The sequence below is a fragment of the Oncorhynchus mykiss genome, chromosome 27 (assembly GCF_013265735.2).
Source record: "Oncorhynchus mykiss isolate Arlee chromosome 27, USDA_OmykA_1.1, whole genome shotgun sequence".
In the NCBI taxonomy this organism is placed as follows: domain Eukaryota; kingdom Metazoa; phylum Chordata; class Actinopteri; order Salmoniformes; family Salmonidae; genus Oncorhynchus; species Oncorhynchus mykiss.
In genome coordinates, this window is record NC_048591.1 from 30,683,115 (window position 1) to 30,708,726 (window position 25,612).

General features: G+C 45.8%; 1 protein-coding gene across 3 annotated transcripts in view; it reads right to left on the reverse strand.

Moving 5' to 3' along the window:
- Positions 1-339: 339 nt before the first annotated feature.
- LOC110507935 (SPRY domain-containing SOCS box protein 4) overlaps positions 340-25,612 on the reverse strand; it is a 41,012-nt gene continuing 15,739 nt past the window's right edge. Inside the window, exons 2-4 of one of the 3 annotated variants that reach the window (XM_036965431.1) lie at positions 21,536-21,632; positions 9,536-10,467; positions 340-1,113 (exon numbers count right to left, since the gene is read on the reverse strand). In XM_036965431.1, coding sequence (XP_036821326.1) covers positions 986-1,113; positions 9,536-10,244 — 837 coding nt within the window. In that variant the 5' untranslated portion in view covers positions 10,245-10,467; positions 21,536-21,632 and the 3' untranslated portion in view covers positions 340-985. Of the gene's footprint in view, positions 1,114-9,535; positions 10,468-17,092; positions 17,327-21,535; positions 21,633-25,612 lie in introns of those variants that run through there. The other 2 variants (XM_021588357.2, XM_021588356.2) reach the window with 2 other exon arrangements.

The window sequence follows — 25,612 nt, forward strand, 5'->3', positions numbered from 1 at the left end:
TGACACAGACCCAGTCACTCACCCAGACAGAGACCTAATGGAAGCCTGGATCCAATGAAATCCGCTGATAAATAAAGAGACTGCCAGTTGAGAGGGAGGTGTAGTGCAGCAGGGCTCTAAAAGATATCAGGGATGCAGTGTCCCCAAACTCAGTGGAGTCCGAGTGGGTCTGACTGATGCCTCGGGTTGCCTGTTGCGGAGCAAGGCCGACACGCACCAACCCACACATGCATAAAACCTCACGCCACTCACACTGAAAACAGCCCCTCTGAGCATGAGCGAGTGTTTGCATATGCATGCATGCATTCAAGGATGTTTGCCTGCCTGTGTGTTTTCCATCCTCTAACTCCCTGTGGCTAGGGGCTGGTGAGTCTCAGTGGAGCCTGCTATAGGGTCTAAATATAAATATCTAACTCCCTGTGGCTAGGGGCTGGTGAGTCTCAGTGGAGCCTGCTATAGGGTCTAAATATAAATATCTAACTCCCTGTGGCTAGGGGCTGGTGAGTCTCAGTGGAGCCTGCTATAGGGTCTAAATATAAATCTCTAGATGTTCCGAGAGCCTTCCAGAGAATCTGTATAGATGTACAGTAACTATGTATGATGTCTATATGCATCATCCCCAAACGCCCTGTTCCTCCAGGCACATATTCTAGAAGAACTACAGACCCATATACCCAATGAGAAGTCAGCATCATAGCCCAACACTTCTGCTACAGTCCAGTCTCAAGCCCACCCCCTCCTTTCGTTAATCCTCCCTCTGTCCATCAACCATCACAGCAGTGAGCAAATAAAAAAAAAAAAAAAAAAAAAAACAGACAAATCCTAAAAAGAAACTCGGAACTCCTTCATAGGCTTCCTCCAGACCATCATAATTATCCTGAGTAGATGTCCAATGGGTCAGGGTTACATTTTTGGGAGTTGACTGTAGTGAAATGTAGCTGCCGTCAAGCAGTCAGTCGTTCGTTGTCCTGGTGAGTGTGTGGGGTCACTGGTACTGGAGGTAGTTCTTGAGGGTCTCTGGCAGAGGGAGGGTGTCTATCTGGTTGAGTCGGTCCCGCCCCAGAGCCAGCCTGGCCACTCGCCTGCACAGGTCCATCAGGGGGAGGGGCTCCGCTGTGACAGACAGGAGAGAAGAGGACATTAAAAAAGGAATGTTAACACAGATTTAATAGATGCTATTTTAGAAGGAATGGCAATGAGTGCATTTAATATTGGTGTAGACTAAGCAATATATCATTCTCAGAAGGGCTTTTAAGTGCTTTTTTTTTGTGTCAGAGATCTTCCCACACAGAGAAACTTTGACAATGAGAGTGCCCTTCACGGACGTCAACTTGACTGGTCCACCTGCCGTGACCATCTGTTTGTGCTGGACTTACAGAGCAGACACTCCTGAGCACTGTGTGAAGGTGATGCTCAGGAGCTCACCACACACAGTCTCCCTCACTAAAGTACACATACACAATATGCTGAGTCACTGGCCACATGGCTTGGAATAGACAGAGTGGGTGGTGTCAAGGGGGACCCTAGGGAATCCTCTAAATGGACTGGTGCCCTTGTAGCTACGTGACCACTAGACAACACACAGCAAAATATATTAGACACAAACTGACATTGGACTCTCCTGTATTACACACTAAGATGTTTCCATAGGAAGGATGTGATACAAAAGCAGGCTTGTTTCCATAGGAAGGATGTGATACAAAAGCAGGCTTGTTTCCATAGGAAGGATGTGATACAAAAGCAGGCTTGTTTCCATAGGAAGGATGTGATACAAAAGCAGGCTTGTTTCCATAGGATGTGATACAAAAGCAGGCTTGCTGGCAGGCTGGCTTTTGACATGATCTATTTCACCATATAATGAATGTTCTTAAAACTAACAAAGATCCAAAAGAAACGTGCAAAGTGATGATTGACTCAACTTCCAAGAAACTACCGTAAAACATAGGCCTTAGACACACGCAGACAAATACACACGCACTTCCAGATGTCGACTTCCAGGATCCGGCCTGCCTATCTGACTCACTAATGGGCTAAACAGGTCACATGGTCACAGCCTACACCTCACTTGCTGCGCAGAGGGATTGTGGGAGATGGATGGATGGATGTAATCTCCTGTCTGCATGTTTCTTCTGTTTGTCTGACTCCATGGTTATATGGGCGCAAGACAGTCATAGGGCGTAAGACAGTTGGGCACCACCTGGAGGATGTAAAACCTACAATTCCTGTTAGAGAGCCTGGATATATTAGGTGACCTCTGAACTCAGTAATGAAAGGTAGCTCTCACCACCTGCACACACATGGTTCACACACTGGTGTGTCATTACCTAGGCTTACTAAAGGAAGACGATCATCTCACTGTAGCCGTGTGTCAGGAACACACACACAAACAAGGCAAGCCTATTAACATAGAGAGCCATAGTTGAGTCAATTGAGAGGAACAGTAACATAGCATGTTATTCAGTGGAGCTATGGGAATTGCATAGGAGGGATCATAATTATGATGCTGCTGCTGCTTCCTGGAAACTGTCCAATCGTCCAGCTGGTGCGCCCTCTCCCTGCGTTGCCACCAGCGACAAGTGGTCCCATCAAACAGCGGGAATCTGAGCAGGAGTCTGTTAATGTCTGCTGTCAATCAACAGTCTGGCTGAGCTATCAGACTCCACACTGCTCCGGTGAATGTAGGTGTGTTTGCAGGTTGAGGACTCGTATATGAGCATGGAGAAACTTGTATGGTGCGTATCTCTTGGGTATCATGATTACCTTGAAATAGTCTTCACAAAGAAAGAGACAGAAAAGTGAGAGGTAGGGGAGAATAACAGCTACATGTTGGTCAGTATTCTATGCAGAAGCATGTCTGCCTTGGCTTGCTGAACTGCATGCCATGTGGGTTCATAAAAACCCATATTACACTTCAAAACATGGGATGAAAGCAAACAGGACAGGGTGATATTAAGTATTAATGGAAGCAAATTAGCTGGAAGTGGTTCAGTTAAAGGGACTAGAAAGTAATATCAAGCAAGCCACTTTCTTCTCTCATCTCCATCCCTCTCCTCCTATCCCGTTTATGTCCATCCATCCATCTTTCTCTCCCCTGACTCAGTCCCCCTCTCCCCCACTGCTCGGTTAATAATGGTGAGATACAGGTTTGTGTCAGTAAAGCAGATATGATGCTGTCTGGGTCTGTCTGATTCAGGCATAGTCCAGGGCTCTCATTCTGGGACAATCGGGAGCATGCTCTAGGCCTGTCTACATACAGGTGCACTCAGGTGGAAACAGAGGTAGGGCACTGATGTTGGATGATTAGGCCTGGCTTTCAGTCTGCGTTCCAATTCATCGCACATGTGTTCGATGGGGTTGAGGTCAGGGCTCTGTGCAGGCCAGTCAAGATCTTCCACACAGATCTCAACAAACCATTTCTATATGGACCTCGCTTTGTGCACGGGGGCATTGTCATGCTAAAACAGGAAAGGGCCTTCCCCTAACTGTTACCAAAGTTAGAAGCACAGAATCATCTAGAATGTCATTGTATGCTGTAGCATTAAGATTTCCCTTCACTGGAACTAAGGGGCCTAGCCCAAACCATGAAAAACGGCCCCAGATGATTATTCCAAACTTTAAAGTTGGCACTACGCATTGGGGTACGTAGCGATCCCCTGGCAGCCGACAAACCCAGATTTACCCATCAAACTGCTAGATGGTGAAGCATGATTCATCACTCCAGAGAATGCGTTTCCACTGCTCCAGAGTCCAATGGCGGCAAGCTTTACACCACTCCAGCCGACACTTGGTGATCTTAGGCTTGTGTGCAGCTGCTCGGCCATGGAAACCCATTTCCCGAAGCTCCCGACGAACAGTTCTTGTTGTTGCTCAGACATTTCCGATTCAAAATAACAGCACAGTTGATCAGGGAAGCTCTAACAGGCCAGAAATTTGACGGACTGACTTGTTGGAAAGGTGGCATCCTATGACGGTGCCACGTTGAAAGTCACTGAGCTCTTCAGTAAGGCCGTTCTACTGCCAATGTTTGACCTTGGTGATTGCATGCCTGTGTGCTTGATTTTATACACCCGTCAGCAACAGGTGTGGCTGAACTACCCGAATCTGCTAATTTGAAGGGGTGTCCACACACATATCTTGATCCTGCTGTCCCAATTTCTTCTCGCTCTCCCCATCTTTGTTTCGGATCAATCTCTCCCGCCATCTCTCATTTCCTCTCAGACTCACAGTCTTTGCGTGCAACCAGGAGAGATGCCAATTGACCTGCTGTCAGGATATTCAGTATGGACTTGTTGATTCCAGACTCAGAGCTTATCTAATCAATATGGAGAACTGTGCCAGTGGAGATGGATAACATCTCAAACTGTGCACCAGTTCCAATGATTCCACCTCATGATTGGGAGTGGGAGCGTGTGTGTGTGTCAGATGTAAAATATATGAAAAGACTGACTTATTATGGCAAGTAGTGTGTGTGTGTGTCACACAAATGTATAAAATGACAATCTTGTGACAAGACGTGTGTGACGTCAATGCATAAAATGAGCAGCTCATCCTGCGTGATTGATTTTTCCAGTAAGTAAGCATGGCAAAGAACGTACAACAGTGACCAATCCCCCAAGAGCACATCACAGGGAGAGTGAGTGAGCGCCCATCAGACAGACAGAACATCACAGGGGGAGAGAGAACGAACACACCACAGGGAGAGAGAGAGAAAGGACATCACAAGGAGAGTGTGAGAAAAAACAAATGGAAACAGCAGTGAGGAAGAGAGAGAGCAAGAGAAAGGGCAAGCCTCAGCCTCTCTCAAATTGGAAATGTCAGCGTCCAAATTGAATCGCTGACTTCAGCTGAATCCAATTGCTCACTGAACTAACGGACACCAGTCGTCCGTTAGCGCTTTATTACCAGACAGAACCAAATGTCCCAGCCACTGATCCCCAGACAGAAGCAAATGATCCAGTCCATTTAGCCACTGATCCCCAGACAGAAGCAAATGATCCAGTCCATTTAGCCACTGATCCCCAGACAGAAGCAAATGATCCAGTCCATTTAGCCACTGATCCCCAGACAGAAGCAAATGATCCAGTCCATTTAGCCACTGATCCCCAGACAGAAGCAAATGATCCAGTCCATTTAGCCACTGATCCCCAGACAGAAGCAAATGATCCAGTCCATTTAGCCACTGACCCCCAGACAGAAGCAAATGATCCAGTCCATTTAGCCACTGACCCCCAGACAGAAGCAAATGATCCAGTCCATTTAGCCACTGATCCCCAGACAGAAGCAAATGATCCAGTCCATTTAGCCACTGATCCCCAGACAGAAGCAAATGATCCAGTCCATTTAGCCACTGATCCCCAGACAGAAGCAAATGATCCAGTCCATTTAGCCACTGATCCCCAGACAGAAGCAAATGATCCAGTCCATTTAGCCACTGACCCCCAGACAGAAGCAAATGATCCAGTCCATTTAGCCACTGACCCCCAGACAGAAGCAAATGATCCAGTCCATTTAGCCACTGATCCCCAGACAGAAGCAAATGATCCAGTCCATTTAGCCACTGACCCCTGCAGTGCCCCTATACACTCGGGTCCTCAGCATAATAAAGCCTGCTATACCTCTGCAAGACATTGAGTACAGTTACATGCACACAACACCATTATTGTGGATAGTCAGATTAATATAATAGTTTGTTTAAAACGTTGACATACTTTGCAAGAGTAACTATTTCCCTAATAATCCTGTTGACAGCAGTAAATCACCAATGAAAATAAACGTTCTACCACAGTGACAATGTTATTTTTGCGAAGCCTATTATATTCAGAGTTGGGACATATAAAGTTTGTATCTGAAAACTATTTCTAAAGATGCACACTCTGTTATTCCAAACTCACTTCACTCGTGCATAATAAGAGGGAGGCTTGCAATACCGGTGCTGGCACATGTGCAGATCAAACACACCACTGGAACGCTGATTAAGCGGTTTACGTGTCCTAATCATTCTAAAGATCGCAAAATAAAATGTGTGTTTAAAATCGCTGTATGCTTACCTCGATTTTGACATTAAACCAATTCAGATAAGCAGAGTAAGGTGTTTGTGACTATTACCATACTAGGCCTGCTGACATAAGTTTAATATCTAATTATTAGTGTTCATGTAAACATACTCACTGTCTGTGAATCTATTCTCCACACTATCAGGAGACTTACAGCAGAGTTTCATGGCTCCAAACAAGAAGAGCCTCCATTCACAACCAAGATGATCCAGTCCCAGCCAACACATCATCCCCAGCCTAAATCTCCCTCCCCAAGCCAGCACTTGCTGTAACGTCTCCTCTCCCCATTCAGCTAAACGGTTTCTACGGCAACTCCCCTACATGATCAGAAGTGTAAATATTGAAGCAGGGATTTGAGGGTAAACGAAATAGTGGGAGTGAGTGAGAAAGAGATATCGGGGGGAGAGAGCGAGTGAGAGAAAGAGCCAGCATGAAATGGTGTGCATTTGTAACAGAGGTTTTGCAAAGTGCTCACCTCTTGTTATTCTCTTGTTAAGCTCTGAATGAGTTTGGCTGCTGGTAGCCTCCCTATGGCTGTAGTGTTGTGCCATTTTGGTATGTGAAGAACAGTGCTATTAGAATATAGCTAGCAGGACAGCCTGATCCCCACCTCTCCTATTGTTTTCTATTTACAGGCTTTATGGAGCAACAGAAACACTAAAGAAATCAATAAAGCTTCTATCAGTGTGAAAGTCGTGTGGAGAAGAAACTGTGTGTTCGCTGAGAAAGACAGGATCAAAGAATTGCATGAACTGTGTTAAGGGACAATTTGAGAAAGTGATGGAAAAGTGGAGGGACATCTCTCTCTTCACATGATTTTATTGCAAGAGAAAGAGAAGACTCCTCTACCACAGTGCGTCTAAAACAGAAACATGGAGAAGCTACATTGGGGAATACAAGCCAATGCCTGGCATCTCAGTGTATGCATACTCATATACTGTCTGCATGTTCCTGTGCTTGTGCCCCATTTCCAAAGCATAATTAAGCAATAAGGCCAGAGGGGGTGTGGTAAGGGTTGTTCTCAGACACCCCTGATGTGCCTTATTACTATTATAAACTGATTACTAAGATAAATAGAATTCATGCATGAGACCAGTGGTTTATTGTCTGATATACCTCTGGCTGAAGTGCTGTTTCAGCCATAATAGCATCCAGTACCCAAACTACCCAATTTATAATATACCATGCTTTCCTCTGGAGCATTCCTACAGAACAAATAAATACTATTAACATCAGTGTAGAGAGAAGATGACACACACAGGATTCCTACATAATGAGGCAACAGAGTTGTGACAAAGCAAGGACATGGGGTGGACAGAGTTATGCTTCAGAAGCTGCTTCCATTAGCTTCTCTTACATTATAAAACTTCATTCCCTTAACTTTCCTCCATCTTCATTTAGTTTGGGAAAACACAGCAGAGGGGCTGGAGAAATAGAGGGATATTGTGAGGGAAATTGAGAAAAAGGGTAGAGAGAAATAGAAGGGGGGAAGAGTGAGACAACCCCATGCCCTATAATAAACCAACACTAAAACCCCTCCTTTGTCCCCTTGAAAGTAAACCAGTTGATGAAGAATAGGGCTTGTGTTCTAATGGGCTATAGAATAATGCATTAATGTCACAAGTTCCACACAAACAGCCCAGTGTGTTGGTCTGAGATAGAGACAAGAAAACCATGCAACAGAGGGTGACTGTATGGGGCACAATACACACACACCTTCCTTCGCAAGGCGAGACATTGAGCTCTGCGCCACACTGGGACTGCCTCCAGAATTACTCCACTCCTGGCTCCCTTCCGTGAACTCACACAAACACCTGGCTTGCGGCCATGAAAATTAGTAGTTAATGTCTGACCGTCTAAGGGAGGGGGGGGGTTGACTGAGGAGAGAGCTTATGGGTAAGCCTACTATGGGTAAAGACATCTTTTTATAGATCAGAGCCGAGAAACACACACCAGCAGGCCCTCCCCCACTTTCTCTCCACAGTAGCTGAGGCAGTCACTACACACAGAACTGTATACAGTCGACCCAGGCAGTCTGAAGTATAAAACACTATCAGCTAGTCTCGCTGTACTGACATGCCACTGATTAGTGTACTGGAGGCTATAGATTGACAGAGACCAGTGGCCAACTCTAGCTCCTGCTCCAACACAGCTGATGCAGCTAATCTAGGTCCTGATGAGCAGCTGATTGGTAGAATCTCAGTATCCAGTAGGTCTGCAGGAGGAAGGTAAGCCACCACTGGTATACAGCATCTCCATGCTCAGGCTGTCACTACTACAGTATTATTCAGACAGAGTCTCTGGGACTAACCTAGTGAGGAAACGGTCACTTACTGTCTGTCAACACACAGCCTCATCGTCTCCAGTCCATTATGTCCAAAACCCATGACTGACTGACAGACACACAGATGATTAAATCCAAATGTCTTTCTCCTTCAACCTTTTTCAGTAGTTGTCTCCAGTGGTTAGCGTCAGGGAGGACTATTCTGGACTGATGTGCAGTGTGCTTCTCTGACACCCAGGTGGGTGCTACACATCGGTAGTGGAGGGGTTCTACCCATGGAGTCTGACTTCAGAGAGTACTACTGAGAAGCGCTGCATCAGCGACAGCAAGGGCGCCCTGATGAACGGCTCTGGACCAATCTGAAACCCCCTGGATGTGACCTCCCTCCATTTCATCTCTGAACTGCCTCTACTCTAGCCTTCCTCCTGGCACCGACTATGCAAGCCATTAACTAACTACCCTGCCTGCCATGACAGTCCATCCACTGTTTTACAAAATTGCATTATTTTGTTTTGTTGTTGCTTATTAAAGTGCTATGAAATTGTAATAAAAAGCACTATAAGTTTAATTTATAATTATTAACCTTAACCACTTCATCTCACTCCCTCCCTTTCTCTTTTCTTCCTCCAGCTCTGTCCCTCCATCTTTCCACCCCTCCCACTGGTCATATTCATGTGCTCTGCGCATGTCGATTCATCAGAAATCTCCCCTGGGCGAGAGGCTGCCTCAGCACTTCTAAAATAAGCCCCAGCTCCAAACACAATATAATTGTGCTGTTCAACATTTCCTACAGACGCCTCCCTCGTCCCGCCTGCCTCCCCTCATCAACACAGTAAACAATGAAAAGCGAGCGCTCCAACTTGGTTTTATATTCAGAGATGGGGAGAGTATGGGTGTATGCGTCACTGGGTTTTGACATTGTGCTTTATTGTTTTCTAAACAAGAGCCAGAGAGAAAGGAAAGTGAGCGCCCTCAAGGTATAATGCAGCATTGACTTGCTGATATTATAGTTGCTTTGAGCTACAGTATTAGAGAATACATAGCCTTGTCGGAGTATGCTATGCTGACTGAGGTATGCAAAACCACAGCACAGAATACAGCAAACCCCACAATATAAATATAGACAGAACAAACAGAAGGCAAAACAGCCAGAGAGAGAGAGGTTTCCCACTGTCAAGGCATAAGGATATTGACTTACGATCCAGTCCATTGACGTAGCGGATGGAGACCTCACAGTGTCCCCACACGGCGCTGACGATGGGGTACAGCCTCTTGCCCTTTAACCCTCTGAAGGCCACGCCCAGGTACTGGCCGTCCACCATGAAGCTGAGTGAGCCCTCGTCCATGTCCAGCACCACCAGCAGGGCATCTGGCAGAACAAACGACTCGTCTGCCTCCAGGAAACACGGGTATGTTGGTGCCGAGGTGGAGGCCGGACGGTTCTTACTGTCATGGTAGAGTCTGTTCCGGCCCAAGTCCCAACCCCACGACTCACAGTCCGAACCCACCAGGGCCGTGTAACCCACAGAGTGTAGAAGAGCGTCAGCCGTGCCCACCCCTACGACAGCGTGTGTTCCTCGTTGTCTCACCGGCCAGTGGATCCGCCAGACATGGAGCCCCCGTGTGTAGCCCACCTGGCCGCGGATGCAGTCGGTGCTCTGGGCCACCGGGTGGCGGTGGAAGGTCAGCTTGTCGTCCTCCTTGACAAAGACATTAAGCGAGCGGTCTTCGGGGTTCCAGGCGTGATGGAGCTGCAGGTCAGAGGTCGCAGGGGGCATGTCCAGAAGCAGGTCCAAACGAGGAGGCCGGCAGAAGTCTGGACCCCGCAGCTCACGGCGGACCGGCCGGTATGAAGGCTCACCCCGTGCGTCCACTGACTTGATGCTGCCTGAGATCTTCTGACCCATCGCTGCAGAGGGGGATGGAGGGAGAGGGGGATGGAGCGAGGGTAGTATGGGGCTTCCCGCCGTTACCTCATGGACGCTGTAGCCAGAAGAGCAGTCGTCCCAGGTTGAGAGACGCTCACAGAGACACTCAGTCCACTGTCAGAGGAGTAGCCAGAAGAGCAGTCGTCCCAGGTTGAGAGACGCTCACAGAGACACTCAGTCCACTGTCAGAGGAAACTCGCAACTAGAGGAGAGACAGAGGAAAACATTACTTGACTTTATTATGACATATTCTCACTTTCCCAAACTCATGTTACACACAGCAGCTGTGCGAAGACAACAAAAACATTTTTTAAAGGCCCTTTTCCTCTCATATTGAAAATGTAACTCTCAAACAGACAGGCTGCTGCAAAAGGCTTCCTTCACCCAAATTAAAAACAACGCATCAGAAGAGTAGAGGGGAGGAAGACACGAAAGAAAGATGTACCAGTCTGAAACAGCCTCCGGTTGCCCTGTGGTTCCTACCAGCCCTCTGGAAGAAGAGGGAACATCTGAGCAGCCTCACACTCAAAGGGCACCAGACATGAACGTTCACAAACTACACACCAAACAAGAGGAGACTGCCCCACCAACCCAGAAACGTAGTCACTCAACCACACACTTACCAGATACTGAACAGAGAAGACCAAACATTGTATAACAAAACACACCATGACAAAAGTGGGGTTACTCACATGCACACAATGAAAAGGCCTTTGTGTGTTCTTAAAAAGGAAGGATATTCTAGATGGAACACTAACATTCCTCTGAGTGGAGACTAAACAAGACCAAAAAGATTTGAGAAATCATTCCACAAAGATGTCAAAACAGTCAGTTACCGTGCCACAGATTTTACATAACTATCTCTGGCACATTCACCCTCCCACTACATTTCCCATAAACCCACCGACTTCATCTGTTTCCACCTGTTCCAAAATGTTGTTTCAAATACTCCCTCCCTGTTTGAGGAAAGAGACCCACTCCACTTATAGAGAACAGAGAGAGAACACTTAACTGGCAACCTGTAACTCCCTGAGAGAGCTGAGCTGCTGCTGGGACACAAATGGCGGGAAGTGGTCACATTCAACCCACACACCAGGGGGAGGCAGAGGAGGCGAGGCAGAGGAGGCGAGGCAGAGGAGGCGAGGCAGAGGAGGCAAGATTTAATAACCACATAACAAACACTGAAACTACTGTCTGTGCGAAGCAATACACATGTGCCAGTGTGTTTCAAACCTCATTTGCATTGCACTGTCTCTCGCTATACAAATTAAAGCTACGTCTTCCATTTACATTAGATTTGTGTACATTGTGAAATTGTTAGACAATACTTGTTAGATATTACTCCACTGTTGGCACCAGAAACACAAGCATTTCGCCACATCCGCAATAACATCTGCTAAACACGTGTATGTGACCAATAAAATGTGATTTGATTACATATTAATTCATTTATAAGTTTATAAATGACTCATGGTGTCATTTGTGCTGGAATGAAGAGTCCTATTTACCACAACGCATAACGCAATGAGGCCCACTGAGACTCACTGATCACACTGTGTTGTATGACATGCAGACACTTGCTGACGGAGATAGTGCTAAAGACGGGTTAAGTGGCTTGTCTCGTCTGAGGGAAGCTACTCGTCATCTTATGACCCCTGGGGGGAGAAACATCCAGGCAGACAATTAGATGAAACATTGAATGGAAAAGGAGTGACATTCTCTCCTGCTGATCTCAACTTCATTACCAAGATGTCTGCAGTCACATGTCAATAGCATTAGCAACGCGCGTGCACACACTTCTGAGCCTATGTGCTGCTGGTGTGTGTCGGTCTCTCCATCCTGTGAGTGAAGTAATGTCTCTCTGTATGCATGTTGAGAGTCTTCTCTTGACCCCTGTGGCCAGTGTGTGAAGGCACACACACCAAACCATCTGGTGTTTTATACTAATCTGGGCCTCTGTCCTCTTCAATATAGTTTGAGCTGTGGAGGATAGGAGATGGGTGCAAGGGAGGAGATGGGTCTGAGAGTGTAAGAGCGCACCCACTACAACAAATGTCAATCTGCCGCTCATTTGACGTTCGTTCAACATTAGTTTTAGGGACCACCCACCGGTGGGCGTCTGACTGCCAATATTTTCGTGTGATTCTACAAGTAGAATCGGTTTATAAATTACGGCTGGCACTCTGAACAGAGGTGCTAAGTCTGCAAGATGGCGCCGGAGAACAAGGCTGATGTTTTATGTATTCCTAATGAATTGTGTTTTTTTGCGTTGCTTCTAACATATTTTGTAACTTATTTTGTACATAATGTTGCTGCTACCGTCTCTTATGACCGAAAATAACTTCTGGACATCCAAACTGCAATTATTCACCACGGACTGGCAGAGTCCGACAAGCACCACAACGTCAATGATATACTGCTTTCCTGGGAACAGGCCCAGTTCCCGTCATTTGCATGAGGAGGAGGAGGAGAAAAGGGGGCCAGAGGTCGGGCTGCCTTCTGAAAATTCATAGGCGATTGAATAAACCCCCACTTCCTTCCATTGTGCTAGCAAACGTGCAATCTTTGGAAAATAAAATCGATGACCTACGCGGAAGATTAAACTACCAACGGGACATTCCAAACAAATAACTTATGCTTCGCGGGGTCCTGGCTGAACGACGACAATATCAACATACAGATAGATGGCTGGTTATACGCTGTATCGGCAGGACAGAACAGAGGCGTCTGGTAAGACAAAGGGCAGCAGACTATGTATTTTTGTAAATAACAACTGGTGCACGATATCTAAGAAAGTCTCAAGGTTTTGCTCACCTAAGGTAGAGTATTTAATGATAAGCTGTAGACCACACTATCTACCTAGAGAGTTTTCATCTGCATTTTTTGTAACTGTCTACATACCACCACAGACTGATGCTGGCACTAAGACCGCACTGAATGAGCTGTATTCCACTATAAGACAACGCTCACCCAGAGGCGGCGCTCTTAGTAGCCGAGGACTTTAATACAGGACTTTAATCTTACCATGGAAAAAAAATTCACTGGACCACCTTTACTCCACACAGACGCATACAACGCATACAGCTCCCTCATCCCCCATTGGGCAAATCTGATCATAAATCTATCCTCCTGATTCCGACATACAAGCAAAAAATTAAAAGCAGGAAGCACCAGTGACTTGATCAATAAGAAAAGTTGTCAGATGAAAAGCTACAGGTCTGTTTTGCTAGAACAGACTGGAATATGTCCCAGGATTTCTTTGATGGCATTGAAGAGTAAACCACATCAGTCATTGGCTTCATCAATAAGTGCATCGATGACGTCATCCCACAGTGACCGTACGTACATACCCCAACCAGAAGCCATGGATTACCGGCAACACCTGCACTGAGCTAAAGGCTAGAGCTGCCGCTTTCAAGGAGTGGGACTCTAACCCGGAAGCTAATGATAAATCTTGCTATGCCCTCTGACGAACCATCAAACATGCAAAGCATCAATACAGGACTAAGATCGAATCGTACTACACCGGCTCTGGAGCTCGTCGGACGTGGAAGGGCTTGCAAACCATTACAGACTACAAAAGGGAAGCACAGCCGAGAACTGCCCAGTGACACGAGCCTATCAGACAAGCTAAACTACTTCTATGTTCGCTTCGAGGCAAATAACACTGAAACGTGCATGAGAGCACCAGCTGTTCCAGAAGACTGTGTGATCACGTTCTCTGCAGCCGATATGAGTAAGACCTGTAAACAGGTCAACATTTACAAGGCCAGACTGATTACCAGGATGTGTACTGTGAGCATGCGCTGACCAACTGGCAAGCATCTTCACTGACATTTTAAACCTCTCCCTGTCCCAAGTCTATAACACCAACATGTTTTAAGGAGACCGCCATAGTCCCTGTGCCCAAGAACACTAAGGTAACCTGCCTAAATGACTACTGACCCGTAGCACTCACATCTGTAGCCATGAAGTGCTTTGAAAGGCTGGTCATGGCTCACGTCACCATTGTTCCAGAAACCCTAGACCCACTCCAATTTACATACCGCCCTAACAGATCATGCAATCTCTATTGCACTCCACACTGCCCTTTCCCACCTAGACAAATGGAACCCCTATATGAGAATGCTATTCATTGACTACAGCTCAGCGGTCAACACCATAGTGCCGTCAAAACTCATCAATAAGCTAAGGACTCTGGGGCTAAACGCCTCCCTCTGCAACTGGATCCTGGACATCCCAACAGGCCGCCCCCAGGTGATAAGGGTAGGTAACAACACATCTGCCACGCTGATCCTCCCAGGGATCCTCACAGGGGCCCCTCAGGGGTGCGTGCTCAGCCCCTCCTGTACTCCCTGTTCACTCACCGACAACGACGAGACTGACCACCTCCCTATAGGCTGAGACCTGGCTGCATGGTGCCAGGATAACAAACTCTCCCTCAACATGATCAAGACAAAGGAGATGATTGTGGACTACAGGAAAAAGAGGACCAAGCACGCCACCATTCTCATCGACGTGGCTGTAGTGGAGCTGGTTGAGAGCTTCAAGTTCCTTGGTGTCCACATCACCAACAAACTAACTAACATGGTCCAGGCACACCAAGACAGTTGTGAAGCAAGCACAACAAAACCTATTCCCCCTCAGGAGACTGAAAGGATCTGGCATAGGTCCTCAGATCCTCAAAAAGGTTCTGCAGCTGCACCATCGAGAGCATCCTGACTGGATGCATCAATGCCTGGTATGGCAACTGCTCGGCCTCCAACCGCAAGGCACTACAGAGGGTAGTGCGTATGGCCCAGTACATCACCAGGGCCAAGCTTCCTGCCATCCAAGACCTCTATACCAGGCAGTGTCAGAGGAAGGACCTAAAAATTGTCAAAGACTTCAGCCATCCTAGCCATAGACAGTTACCGTATGGCAAGCGGTACCGGAGCGCCAAATCTAGGTCCAAGAGGCTTCTAAACAGCTTCCACCCCCAAGCCATAAGACTCCTGAACATGTAATCAAATGGCTACCCAGACTATTTGCATTGTACCACCCCCCTCCTTTAACACAGCTGCTACTCGTATCATCTATGCATAGTCACTTTAATAACTCTACTTACATGTACATATTACCTCAACAGATGCCCCCGCACATTGACTCTGTACCGGTACCCCCCGTCTATAGTCTCTCTATTGTTATTTTACTGCTGCTCTTTAATAACTCGTTACTTTTATTTAAAACTTTTTTTTTTAAACTGCATTGTTGGTTAGGGGCTCGTAAGTAAGCATTTTACTGTAAAGTCTACACCGGTTGTATTTGTCGCATGTGACTAATAACATTTGATTTAATTTGAAGTGTCCATACCTTAATGGAGGAAATCTGGAGTGATGAACAGAGGCGAGAGGAGGGAGATTACAGGAAGGGGGAAGAGATGGGTACAGGAGGCAGGGATGATGAGCAAAGTAGAGAAATCAGAGGAATATGAACATCACTAGTTATTCTGGTACACCTCTCCTCTGTTAGTATAGGTGAGAAGAGCTGGCTGGCGTTGGCAGTGTCGTTGTTAGCATAGCAAATACAGAGACTGGCAGGACAATACAAGGCCACACAGAGACTCATACATGCCTTGCAGGCGCATTATAGCAGACAAGATCAAACGAGTGACAGCAGCTTTGAACCGACACATGCACAGACATGCAGTTTTCCACATGCACACCATCTGAGTTATACAGCTAATAAATAGCAGATTATCTGATTCTAAGTGGATTTTAAAACCGTGCATGTCTTTGCTAGCAACCCTTTGTTCCCATACATCCTATCATATCTGTCCCCTTAGCACGCCTTTCTCTCAGCCACGTGCTATCCCTTGGCGCCAAGATTGTTGTGCCTCCCTCCCTCCCCTGTTCCTCCCCTCCATCTCATGTGCTTTGTGGAGCAGCAGATGCCCGTCACACAGTCCTAACTCAAGAGTAAATCGTTTCCCATTGCATTGTGTTGTTGTCTGTGTCGTGGGCCATTGGCTGGCCGGGGATCAATACAACTCCACGGGAGAAAAACCTCTCTAGAGATGACTATTGAGCAGAGGGGAAAACACCAGTGATATGTGGGCGTATTGGAAGATGAGGGGTTACACTTATTAATGTGAGATTCTGAGGATAACTCCAATGTCACACAAAAGGTGGACAGAGTTTGAGCTATTTTAGTGATCCAGTCTATCTGAGCCAGGACTAGCGGACACACACCGAGGTGTGAACGAACTGCGTTAGTGATAGGGTGAGCACATCACTAGTCGTACACACTCAACCTAACACAAATATTACTTGCTCTAACAGGAACTTAAAAATACAACACTGAGGGATTTACTGTGAGACTGAATAATACTCCACTACCATAGTGCAAGTACGGCAACAAACCATAAGATACTGTTACAGTGAGAGAGCCAAGATGAAATCCAATACTTCAAGACAGAGCATAACATCCTGATAATGAGTGTGCTTTACTGCTTACTGTTAAAAAAGCAGCGCACGTCATCTCACAGGACAGAAAAGACAGTGACTCTCCTACTCTCCAGACTTGTACAACCCCAAACCTACAGGAAATGGCTTCTCTTGCTCTCTGTGTGCCAAACAGCTGGGGAATGCTAGAGTATCACACAGCTCCCTTCATTTTATATTTCCCATACTGAGTCCCTATAACATGCTAGCACAACATTGCTTGAACACAACTGTGCCACACACAGAGAACTAGAGACAAAGCGAGACAGAGAAAGACGAGGAGAGCGAGCGAGGGAGAGCAAGCGCCAACATGGAGAAAGAAACAGAATGAGAGGAACTTCTTACCATGCGATATCCAAGGTCAAGCTGGTGTCAGCAATTAGATTTCTCACGACTCAAGGCAATGTGTACGCAAACACTAGAGGAGAGAGGAAATCCTAAAAGCCTTGTCCAACTGTGGCCAGAATAGTGGATCGAGAGAGAAATACAGAAAGCGAGAAATAGAATAGAAATGTCAGTAAGTGACGCCACAACAGGAAAACAGTCTTGCCTCAGTCAGTTCCCAGCTACGACAGGAAAACAGCCACTGCAAGGAGAAAGGGGGGATGAGCGAGGGAGGTGGCTAAGCATAAGGCCACAGAAAGTCTTTCCCAACTATTAGAAAACACCCCAGTCTCTCTTTCGCTCTGTGCTTCAAGTGGAGCGATGGAACAAAGCAAAAGAGCAGGAAAGAGAACAAAGAGACTGGTAAACAGTCCCTCACTGACTAAGTGACTGATGCAATAGGCCAGTCCTGAGGACGACGAAAAATGAGAAGTGAATAGAGAGTAGAGAATCAGAGCAGTTGTTTTTGGGTAAAGGTTCTGTGGACATGCCACTGACCAAACCTTCCAGAACTCAGAGCGGAAAGCAACCTTGGCTGGACTGTACTTTGCTGGTTGCTGCGGAGGCAGCCTCATTAGGAGTGAGGGAAAGAGAGAATGCTCTGTAGTGTTCCTTCAGTAGGAGAGACTGAATAGAGGGAAACTAAGGGAGAAAGAGGGAGGGCTCAATGATGGTGGGAGAGCTGTATCATGTTACTCCTCCTCTCACAGACACATAACCTTACAAGTATGGAGAGAACATGACATACTTGTTCATATCAACAACATGTCAGCCCTCTCCCACCTAACCTTCTCACTGTTCAGCTTTGCAACCATGCCCGCCTCTTCTCTAGCCTTCTCAGTGCCTATCCATCCCCCTTTCCCTCTCATGTTTCTCCCCTGAGAGACAAGAAAGCCTTCCCACCATATCTGCTCCTACCCACACTTCAGAGCGGCATTCCTCTCACCATGCCCTTGTCTCAATCTGGAGTGGCTTAAATCACAAGCTGTAGAGTCCAGTCAAGTCTCTATACCACACACACAGAGATTCTACGACCACCTGCTAATACATTCTGTATAAAAAAAAAGTTTGCGTAAGAGAGCACACATTAGGACACTATAACCTGTTGTTTCTGCTTTGTTTTGACGTAGGCTCCTGTTGAGTGACAGCAGCTGTGTGTGTGTGTGTGTATGACCTCTGTGTTAGACAGAAGACCTCCCCTCGTCTGAGCAGAGCAGGACAGCACCGAGCACAGGCTGGAAACCCTTAACGCCACTGTTTCTACATTCCGGTCAATTTCAACCCTCACCACACACACACACATCAGTCAACTAGCTAGCTACAACCTTTGCTTCACAACTGTCAAAAGCACAGTCCCTTACAGAGAAGGCAGCATGATTCACTGAAATTAAGAGAAAGAGGGAGAGAAATGTGGAGGTGGAGTGAGACAAAAGAGATACGTTTTACCACTGGAGGTTCCATTCACTCCATCACCAGGAAGTGAGTAGAAAAGGCAATCATGCGACAGATCAGAGAGTAAAGAGAGGAAAAAAGGATGGCTAAAGACAAGGAAGGCAGAGTGGGGGAGGGGGGAAAGGTTGGGAGATGAAAGAGAAAGCAGTCAAAGAGCAACAGAGAAAGAGGAATGGTAGAAATAGATTACAGATCAGACTGTGTGCGTGCACATACTACATAAAAAAAACTTGCAGGATGCTAGCTATAAAAGAGTATCTCCTTCACAACACCGCATCACAAACAGCCATCTTGAAAGAGTAGTGCTACTTTTATCTCCTCTTAAAAACAGACCAACAGACAGTGAAGATGAATCACTTTACAACAAAGATCAAAGGGGGTTGGCCAGCCAGGGTTGGTAAATGAGCAGCCATTTGTCCAAATCAATTCCCGTCTCATACACAAAGGAGACTGAAGAGCACAATATCACACCCTAACACACTGCTTCAGTAATCCAGCTCCTCCAGATATGCACCCAGCCAAGAGCAGAATGGCCAGTATAGAGCTGGATAACAGAATAGCTGGCATCATACCTTAGCACTGCTCTGGGGGCCAGTAGGTGCATTGCCACTAGTTGGATCCAGATAGTGAAGTTGAGATCTGGCTCCAATACAGACAAAGCCGCTCGTTCAAAGTCCAGTCAGACTTGGCAGGAGTCGTTTTACTGTAAGCACAAGGTGTATTCTGGAGGCATAATCCACTGGGTTGAGTACACACACACTCACAACCAATCACAAGACACATTCTGACAGGAGCTATTTATGAAGGTTAGTCAAGGTGAGCAGGGCAGGACATATAGTACCAGTCAAAAGTTCAGACACACCTACTCATTCAAGGGTTTTTATTTATTTTGGCTATTTTCTACATTGTAGAATAATTGTGAAGACATTCAATCTATGAAACATATGGAATCATGTAGTAACCAAACAAATTGTTAAACAAATCAAAATACATTTTGGATTTTAGATTCTTCAAAGTAGCCACCCTTTGCCTTGACAGCTGTGCACACTCTTGGCATTCTCTCAACCAGCTTCACCTGGAATGCTCTTGAATGAGTTCCCACATATGCTGAGCACTTGTTGTCTGCTTTACCTTCACTCTGCGGTCCAACTCCTCCCAAACCATCTCAATTGGGTTGAGGTCGGGTGATTGTGGAGGCCAGGTCATCTGATGTAGCACTCCATCACTCTCCTTCTTGGTGAAATAACCCTTACACAGCCTGGAGGTGTGTTAGATCATTGTCCTGTTGAAAACAAATGATACCTCATCTGGTTTTCACCTATTTGGACTGGCCTATCGCTGCAGAATGCTGTGGCAGCCATGCCGATTAAATAAATCACAGACAGTGTCACCAGCAAAGCACCCCCAAACATCCTCCTCCATGCTTCGCGGTGAGAACCACACATGTGAAGATCATCTGTTCACCTACTCTGCGTCTCAAAGACACCGTGGTTGGAACCAAAAATATCAGACCAAAGGACAGACTTCCACCAGTCTAATGTTCATTGCTCGAGTTTCTTCGCCCAAGCAAGTCTCCTCTTATTGGTGTCCTTTAGTAGTAGTTTCTTTGCAGCCTTTCGACCATGAAGGCCTGATTCACGCAGTCTCCTCTGAACAGTTGATGTTGAGATGTGTCTGTTACTTCAACTATGTGAAGCATTTAATTGGGCTGCAATTTCTGGGGCTGGTAACTCTAATGAACTTGTCCTCTGCAGCAGAGGTAACTCTGGGTCATCAAGGCAAAGGGAGGCTACTTTGAAGAATCTCAAATATATTTGGATTTGTTTAACACTTTTTTGGTTACTACATGAAACGTGTTATTTCATAGTTTTGATGCCTTCAGTACTACTCTACAACGTATATAATAGTAAAAACAACAAAAACCCTGGAATGAGTAGGTGTGTCAACTTTTGACTGGTACTTTATATGGCCGCGTTATTGTTATTTTACTTTTAAAATTTTGTTTATTTAGTAAATGTTTTTTTAACTCCATTTCTAGAACTGCATTGTTGGTTAAGAGCTTGTAAGTAAGCATTTCACGGTACCGGTTGTATTCGGCGCATGTGACAAATAAAATATTTGTTGATGACTCTTTCACAACTCCTCTCATAAAATCCCTCCTATCAGCCAACAGTTAGGCAAATCAATGGATAAACAGACAATGATACTTGTCATCACATCACCATACAGGCAACAACAAAAAAGCCCAGAAAAACAGGTTTGGGTAGCGCTTGGGAACCGACTGCGGCATGTTGATGCTCCACGTGGGTCGAACCTCCTATACACTTTATAAAAGGGCTTGGGGTACATTGATAAATCATGCTCTAGAATGTAATTCATAATGGGGTGGCGACGGATAGCGACTTAGCCTAGCGCTCACTGTATTGTCACTGTGGTACTAGTAGGTTATAACCCAAATCAGTCTCTCCATGTTTACAGAGCATTTCAGCTGATTGGGCTGGACCCTGTTCAAATATTAATAAGTACCCAGGCTGAAGGCTCTGGTTACCTGGGCCAGCAGTTAAGTAAGCCCAAACAGTTCTGATCAGGTTCCTCACCCTGGCCCCTGGGTCATAGAAATGGGAACAATCTATTAAATAACACATGGGTGAATCCATCAATAGGAATGAACAATCAAAAGCACTCAGCAACATTTGGCATCATGACATGTACAGGATCTTTTATTAGTATCTCTGAATAAAACGACAGCACCTCATCTCTGCTGCTTTTGTTGGAAGGTGTAGTGTTTTTATAGCATGCGTAATCAAAGTCCACTCTTGTTTTGTGCCCGTTTTACACTTTGAATGGTTCTGGAATGCAGTCAATGTCCAATGAAGGAGTTAAATTGGGTCCATCAACTGTAAGGAGCAAATTATTAGTAGACTAGTGTCTGCTGGTTGTATGTGAGTTCACCTGTTAATTCATCTGAGATCTGGAGTCTGCAGCGAACAACCAAATCACCAAGTCCAAAGGTCACAGGTCAATCACCTTACTGTGGCCTGCCTACTTCCTAAGGAGAAACAGAAGGGAGCCAACGAGACAGCAGGTAGAATCAGGACAGTACATATTAGACCGTGTCTGGAAACATCACTAGCAGTCGAATCCTTGCTTCTTTAGTCCGTGTTTCCTCGCCTCTCTCTTTAAAGTGGATTGGAGGAGAGGATCAGATTTTTTACTTTATTTAACATTTATATAACTAGGCAAGTTACTTGAGAACAAATTCTTATTTACAATGACGGCCTACCCTGGCCAAACTCAGACGACGCTGATCCAATTGTGCGCCGCCTTATGGGACTCCCAATCACGGCCAGATGTGATAGAGCCTGGATTCGAACCAGGGATTGTAGTGACGACTCTACACTGAGATGCTGCGCCACTCGTGAGCCCCATGAGACAACCAGTAGAATAAGACAGGACACCAGCCTAGACAGTGACGTGGAATAAGGCAGGCGCCTTGGGAGGTGAAAGGACACTCAAATGTAAGTGTACTAAAGTTGAGTGTAGGGGAATTCAGAGTCAAACAGTGACCTAGTAAAGTTGAGGGTAAGGAACTTTAGTAACCTGGATGTGCAGTACAGCTACTTTAATAGGCTTCAGCACGGGACATTCCCTCAAACCTTAGCCAAGATCACAGGACTGAAGGCTCTAATCATTACATAACCAATGTGGACCTGCCTACAGCAGACACGAGGCAAGCAGGTGACATTACACAGGGAGACATTCTGTACCAAGTGGGAATAGCTCAATACCAATCAACCAGAGGGAAGGTAAGTCAGAGAGAAAGGACAGCGAAGGAGGAGGGAGGTATAGAGAGAGAGAAACCATATGGGGCATTGCAATCTTAATGTTCATCAAATTTTCAGGCGCCTCCTCTTCAAACATTAACCAGGCGTGTAGTGCTGCACCGCCTGTCGTTTGATGGCTAAATTGGCCATTAGGCCGGGGCGGAATTGATGAAACGACTCCGTGGGCTGCGTCGCTGTAGTACATTTCTCAGCCTAAGGAAAACAGCCTCTAATCACAATGTGACTACAAGGTCTCTCGTGCACGGAATAATTCCCAGCCTCCACACACACACACACTATCCAGACAAACAAACCTATTCTCACGGTGCCTCTGCTGCTTCCGCCAAACTAGACCCAAAACACACACTTAACTCCAAAATAACACCAAACCAGCAGTAATTTCAATCCTAAACCACCTGGTGAACCACTGGAGACGAGGCTACCCAGCCAAGACCTCATCCATCTGCTGTGTAAAGTGCTGCTGCCTCCGGTGTCACGAGGTGAAAACCTGGTTAACAGGTGGATAAACTCCCCATTTTGAGTCCACAGATGTTGCCGGGCGGAACTGGGAGCGCTCTACCACTTGATGAGATTAGAGGGGATGAGAGAAGTCAGGCCTGATTAATACATCACGCCTTTCTCATTACAGCTACCTTCACCTCTCCCTCACAATCTCCCTGTCTATCTCACTAGGCCGGGGCTCAGCAGCAATTAAGCTAAATGAGGATTGGAGAGAAGACCGTTTGGTAGCTAAGGCGCTAAATAAAAACTTCAGTGAAAGCAGTGGGAGAAGGGGCAGGGTGTGATGTCTATTAGCTGCTGCTGAAAAGCTGCAGTTCCATAGACTGTAAAAGGAAGATTGTATAAGCAGAGGCTTGTTAACAGTCAGACAGCACAGCTGAATAGCAGCAGCATCCTTTTCACTACACAAAAAGGTACAGTGGGGCAAAAAAGTATTTAGTCAGCCACCAATTGTGCAAGTTCTCTCACTTAAAAAGATGAGAGAGGCCTGTAATTTTCATCAGATCAGATGAAACCAAAATATAACTTTTTGGTAAAAACTCAACTCGTCGTGTTTGGAGGACAAAGAATGCTGAGTGCATCCAAAGAACACCATACCTACTGTGAAGCATGGGGGTGGAAACATCATGCTTTGGGGCTGTTTTTCTGCAAAGGGACCAGGACGACTGATCCGTGTAAAGGAAAGAATGAATGGTGCCATGTATCGTGAGATTTTGAGTGAAAACCTCCATCAGCAAGGGCATTGAAGATGAAACATGGCTGGGTCTTTCAGCATGACAATGATCCCAAACACACTGCCCGGGCAACGAAGGAGTGGCTTTGTAAGAAGCATTTCAAGGTCCTGGAGTAGCCTAGCCAGTCTCCAGATCTCGACCCCATAGAAAATCTTTGGAGGAAGTTGAAAGTCCGTGTTGCCCAGCAACAGCCCCAAAACATCACTGCTCTATAGGAGATCTGCACGGAGGAATGGGCCAAAATACCAGCAACAGTGTGTGAAAACCTTGAGAAGACTTACAGAAAACGTTTGACCTCTGTCATTGCCAACAAAGGGTATATTACAAAGTATTGAGATAAACTTTTGTTATTGACCAAATACTTATTTTCCACCATCATTTGCAAATAAATTCATAAATAATCCTACAATGTGATTTTCTGGATTTTTTTCCCTCATTTTCTCTGTCATAGTTGAAGTGTACCTATGATGAAAATTACAGATCTCTCATCTTTTTAAGTGGGAGAACTTGCACAATTGGTGGCTGACTAAATACTTTTTTGGCCCACTGTATCTTGAAAAGAGTTCCAGGAGTGCCAGTGTACTCCAAGAGATAGTGTTGTTCTCAGTTTCCTGTGGAGAATAATCCAATGGATGCTCAACATCAATGAGCAGAAAATGGATTTAAGAAGAAAAAAAAGCAACAACCTTTTAGGAATCTTAATCTTCATCCGAGATCAATACATGCAAATTTTTCCATAGCAGGGCAGACTATAGTGCATACGATAAGGGATTTTAACCTATAGAGGGCACTTTGCATCATATGGGAAACGGCAAATTGGAAGTGCTGGGCAGATTACAGTGCCCTTCCCTCAGGCCTCCAGTCCAGCATCATCATGAATAATCTACTGATTAGAGGAGTCATCTCTCCCAGCTCATCAGGCCCACAGGCAAAAACACACGAACACACACAGTGATGTGATAGATAGGCAGCAGGTTGGAACGGCTAGAGTTGAGACTGATGTCTCTTATTGCTCTTCCTTCACAATTCACCACCTGTTCCCTCCACTTCTCCCTCATTCACTAACTGAATCTTCTTCAGAATGGGTCTTTGTTGTTCCATTCTTCCCCCAGCACCACACACACACACACACAGAGGTTACCCTGACTCCAGCATTCAAAACACTCGTTTTGTGTGGACAGACCGGTATGAGAGTTGAATGGGCATCGAAAGGAGAATGACACTAAGGTCATAGCGAAACAAAGTGGAAAAAAGGTCAGATTCCTCCTTGTTAGTTTGGGTACTGGTTTCTCTCTACACTAAAACAAGGAAGTCATTATCTTTAGGTAAGTCCCTGAGTGACAGGTACACAAAATCACAGCAGGTTTGCACTACAACAAGCCAATGATGCTTTGGCTTGGGGTGCATCAAGCTCACATGTGCCAACTGGGCAAAACAGAGAGAACTATAGGAAGCTGCTTTTTTTGATTCCACAAGGGGGCTGCCTTTGCCCACAATTATGGGCAATACCGTGAACTAAAAGAAATATCATAACACTCTTCATACATTTTATTTTGACATTTATTTTCAAGTAGCTATAGTTTACCAAATAGCAGTTTCTTATTTTTACATGAAGTGTATAAGGTTGGTAATCATTTTACGAGCACACGGTGTTAGTGTTGGGCCAGTAATAAAAAGATTGTAGACCTCCACAAGTCTGGAAATTGCTCCAAGGATGAACCAAATGCCTGAAGGTACCATGTTCATCTGTGCAAACAATAGTACGCAAGACTAAACACCATGGGACCACACAGCCGTCATACCGCTCAGGAAGGAGGCGCATTGTCTTCTAGAGATGAACGTACTTTGGTGCGAAAAGTGCAAATCAATCCCAGAACAACAGCAAAGGACCTTGTAAAGATTCTGGAGGAAACAGGTACAAAGGTATCTATATCCACAGTAAAACGAAT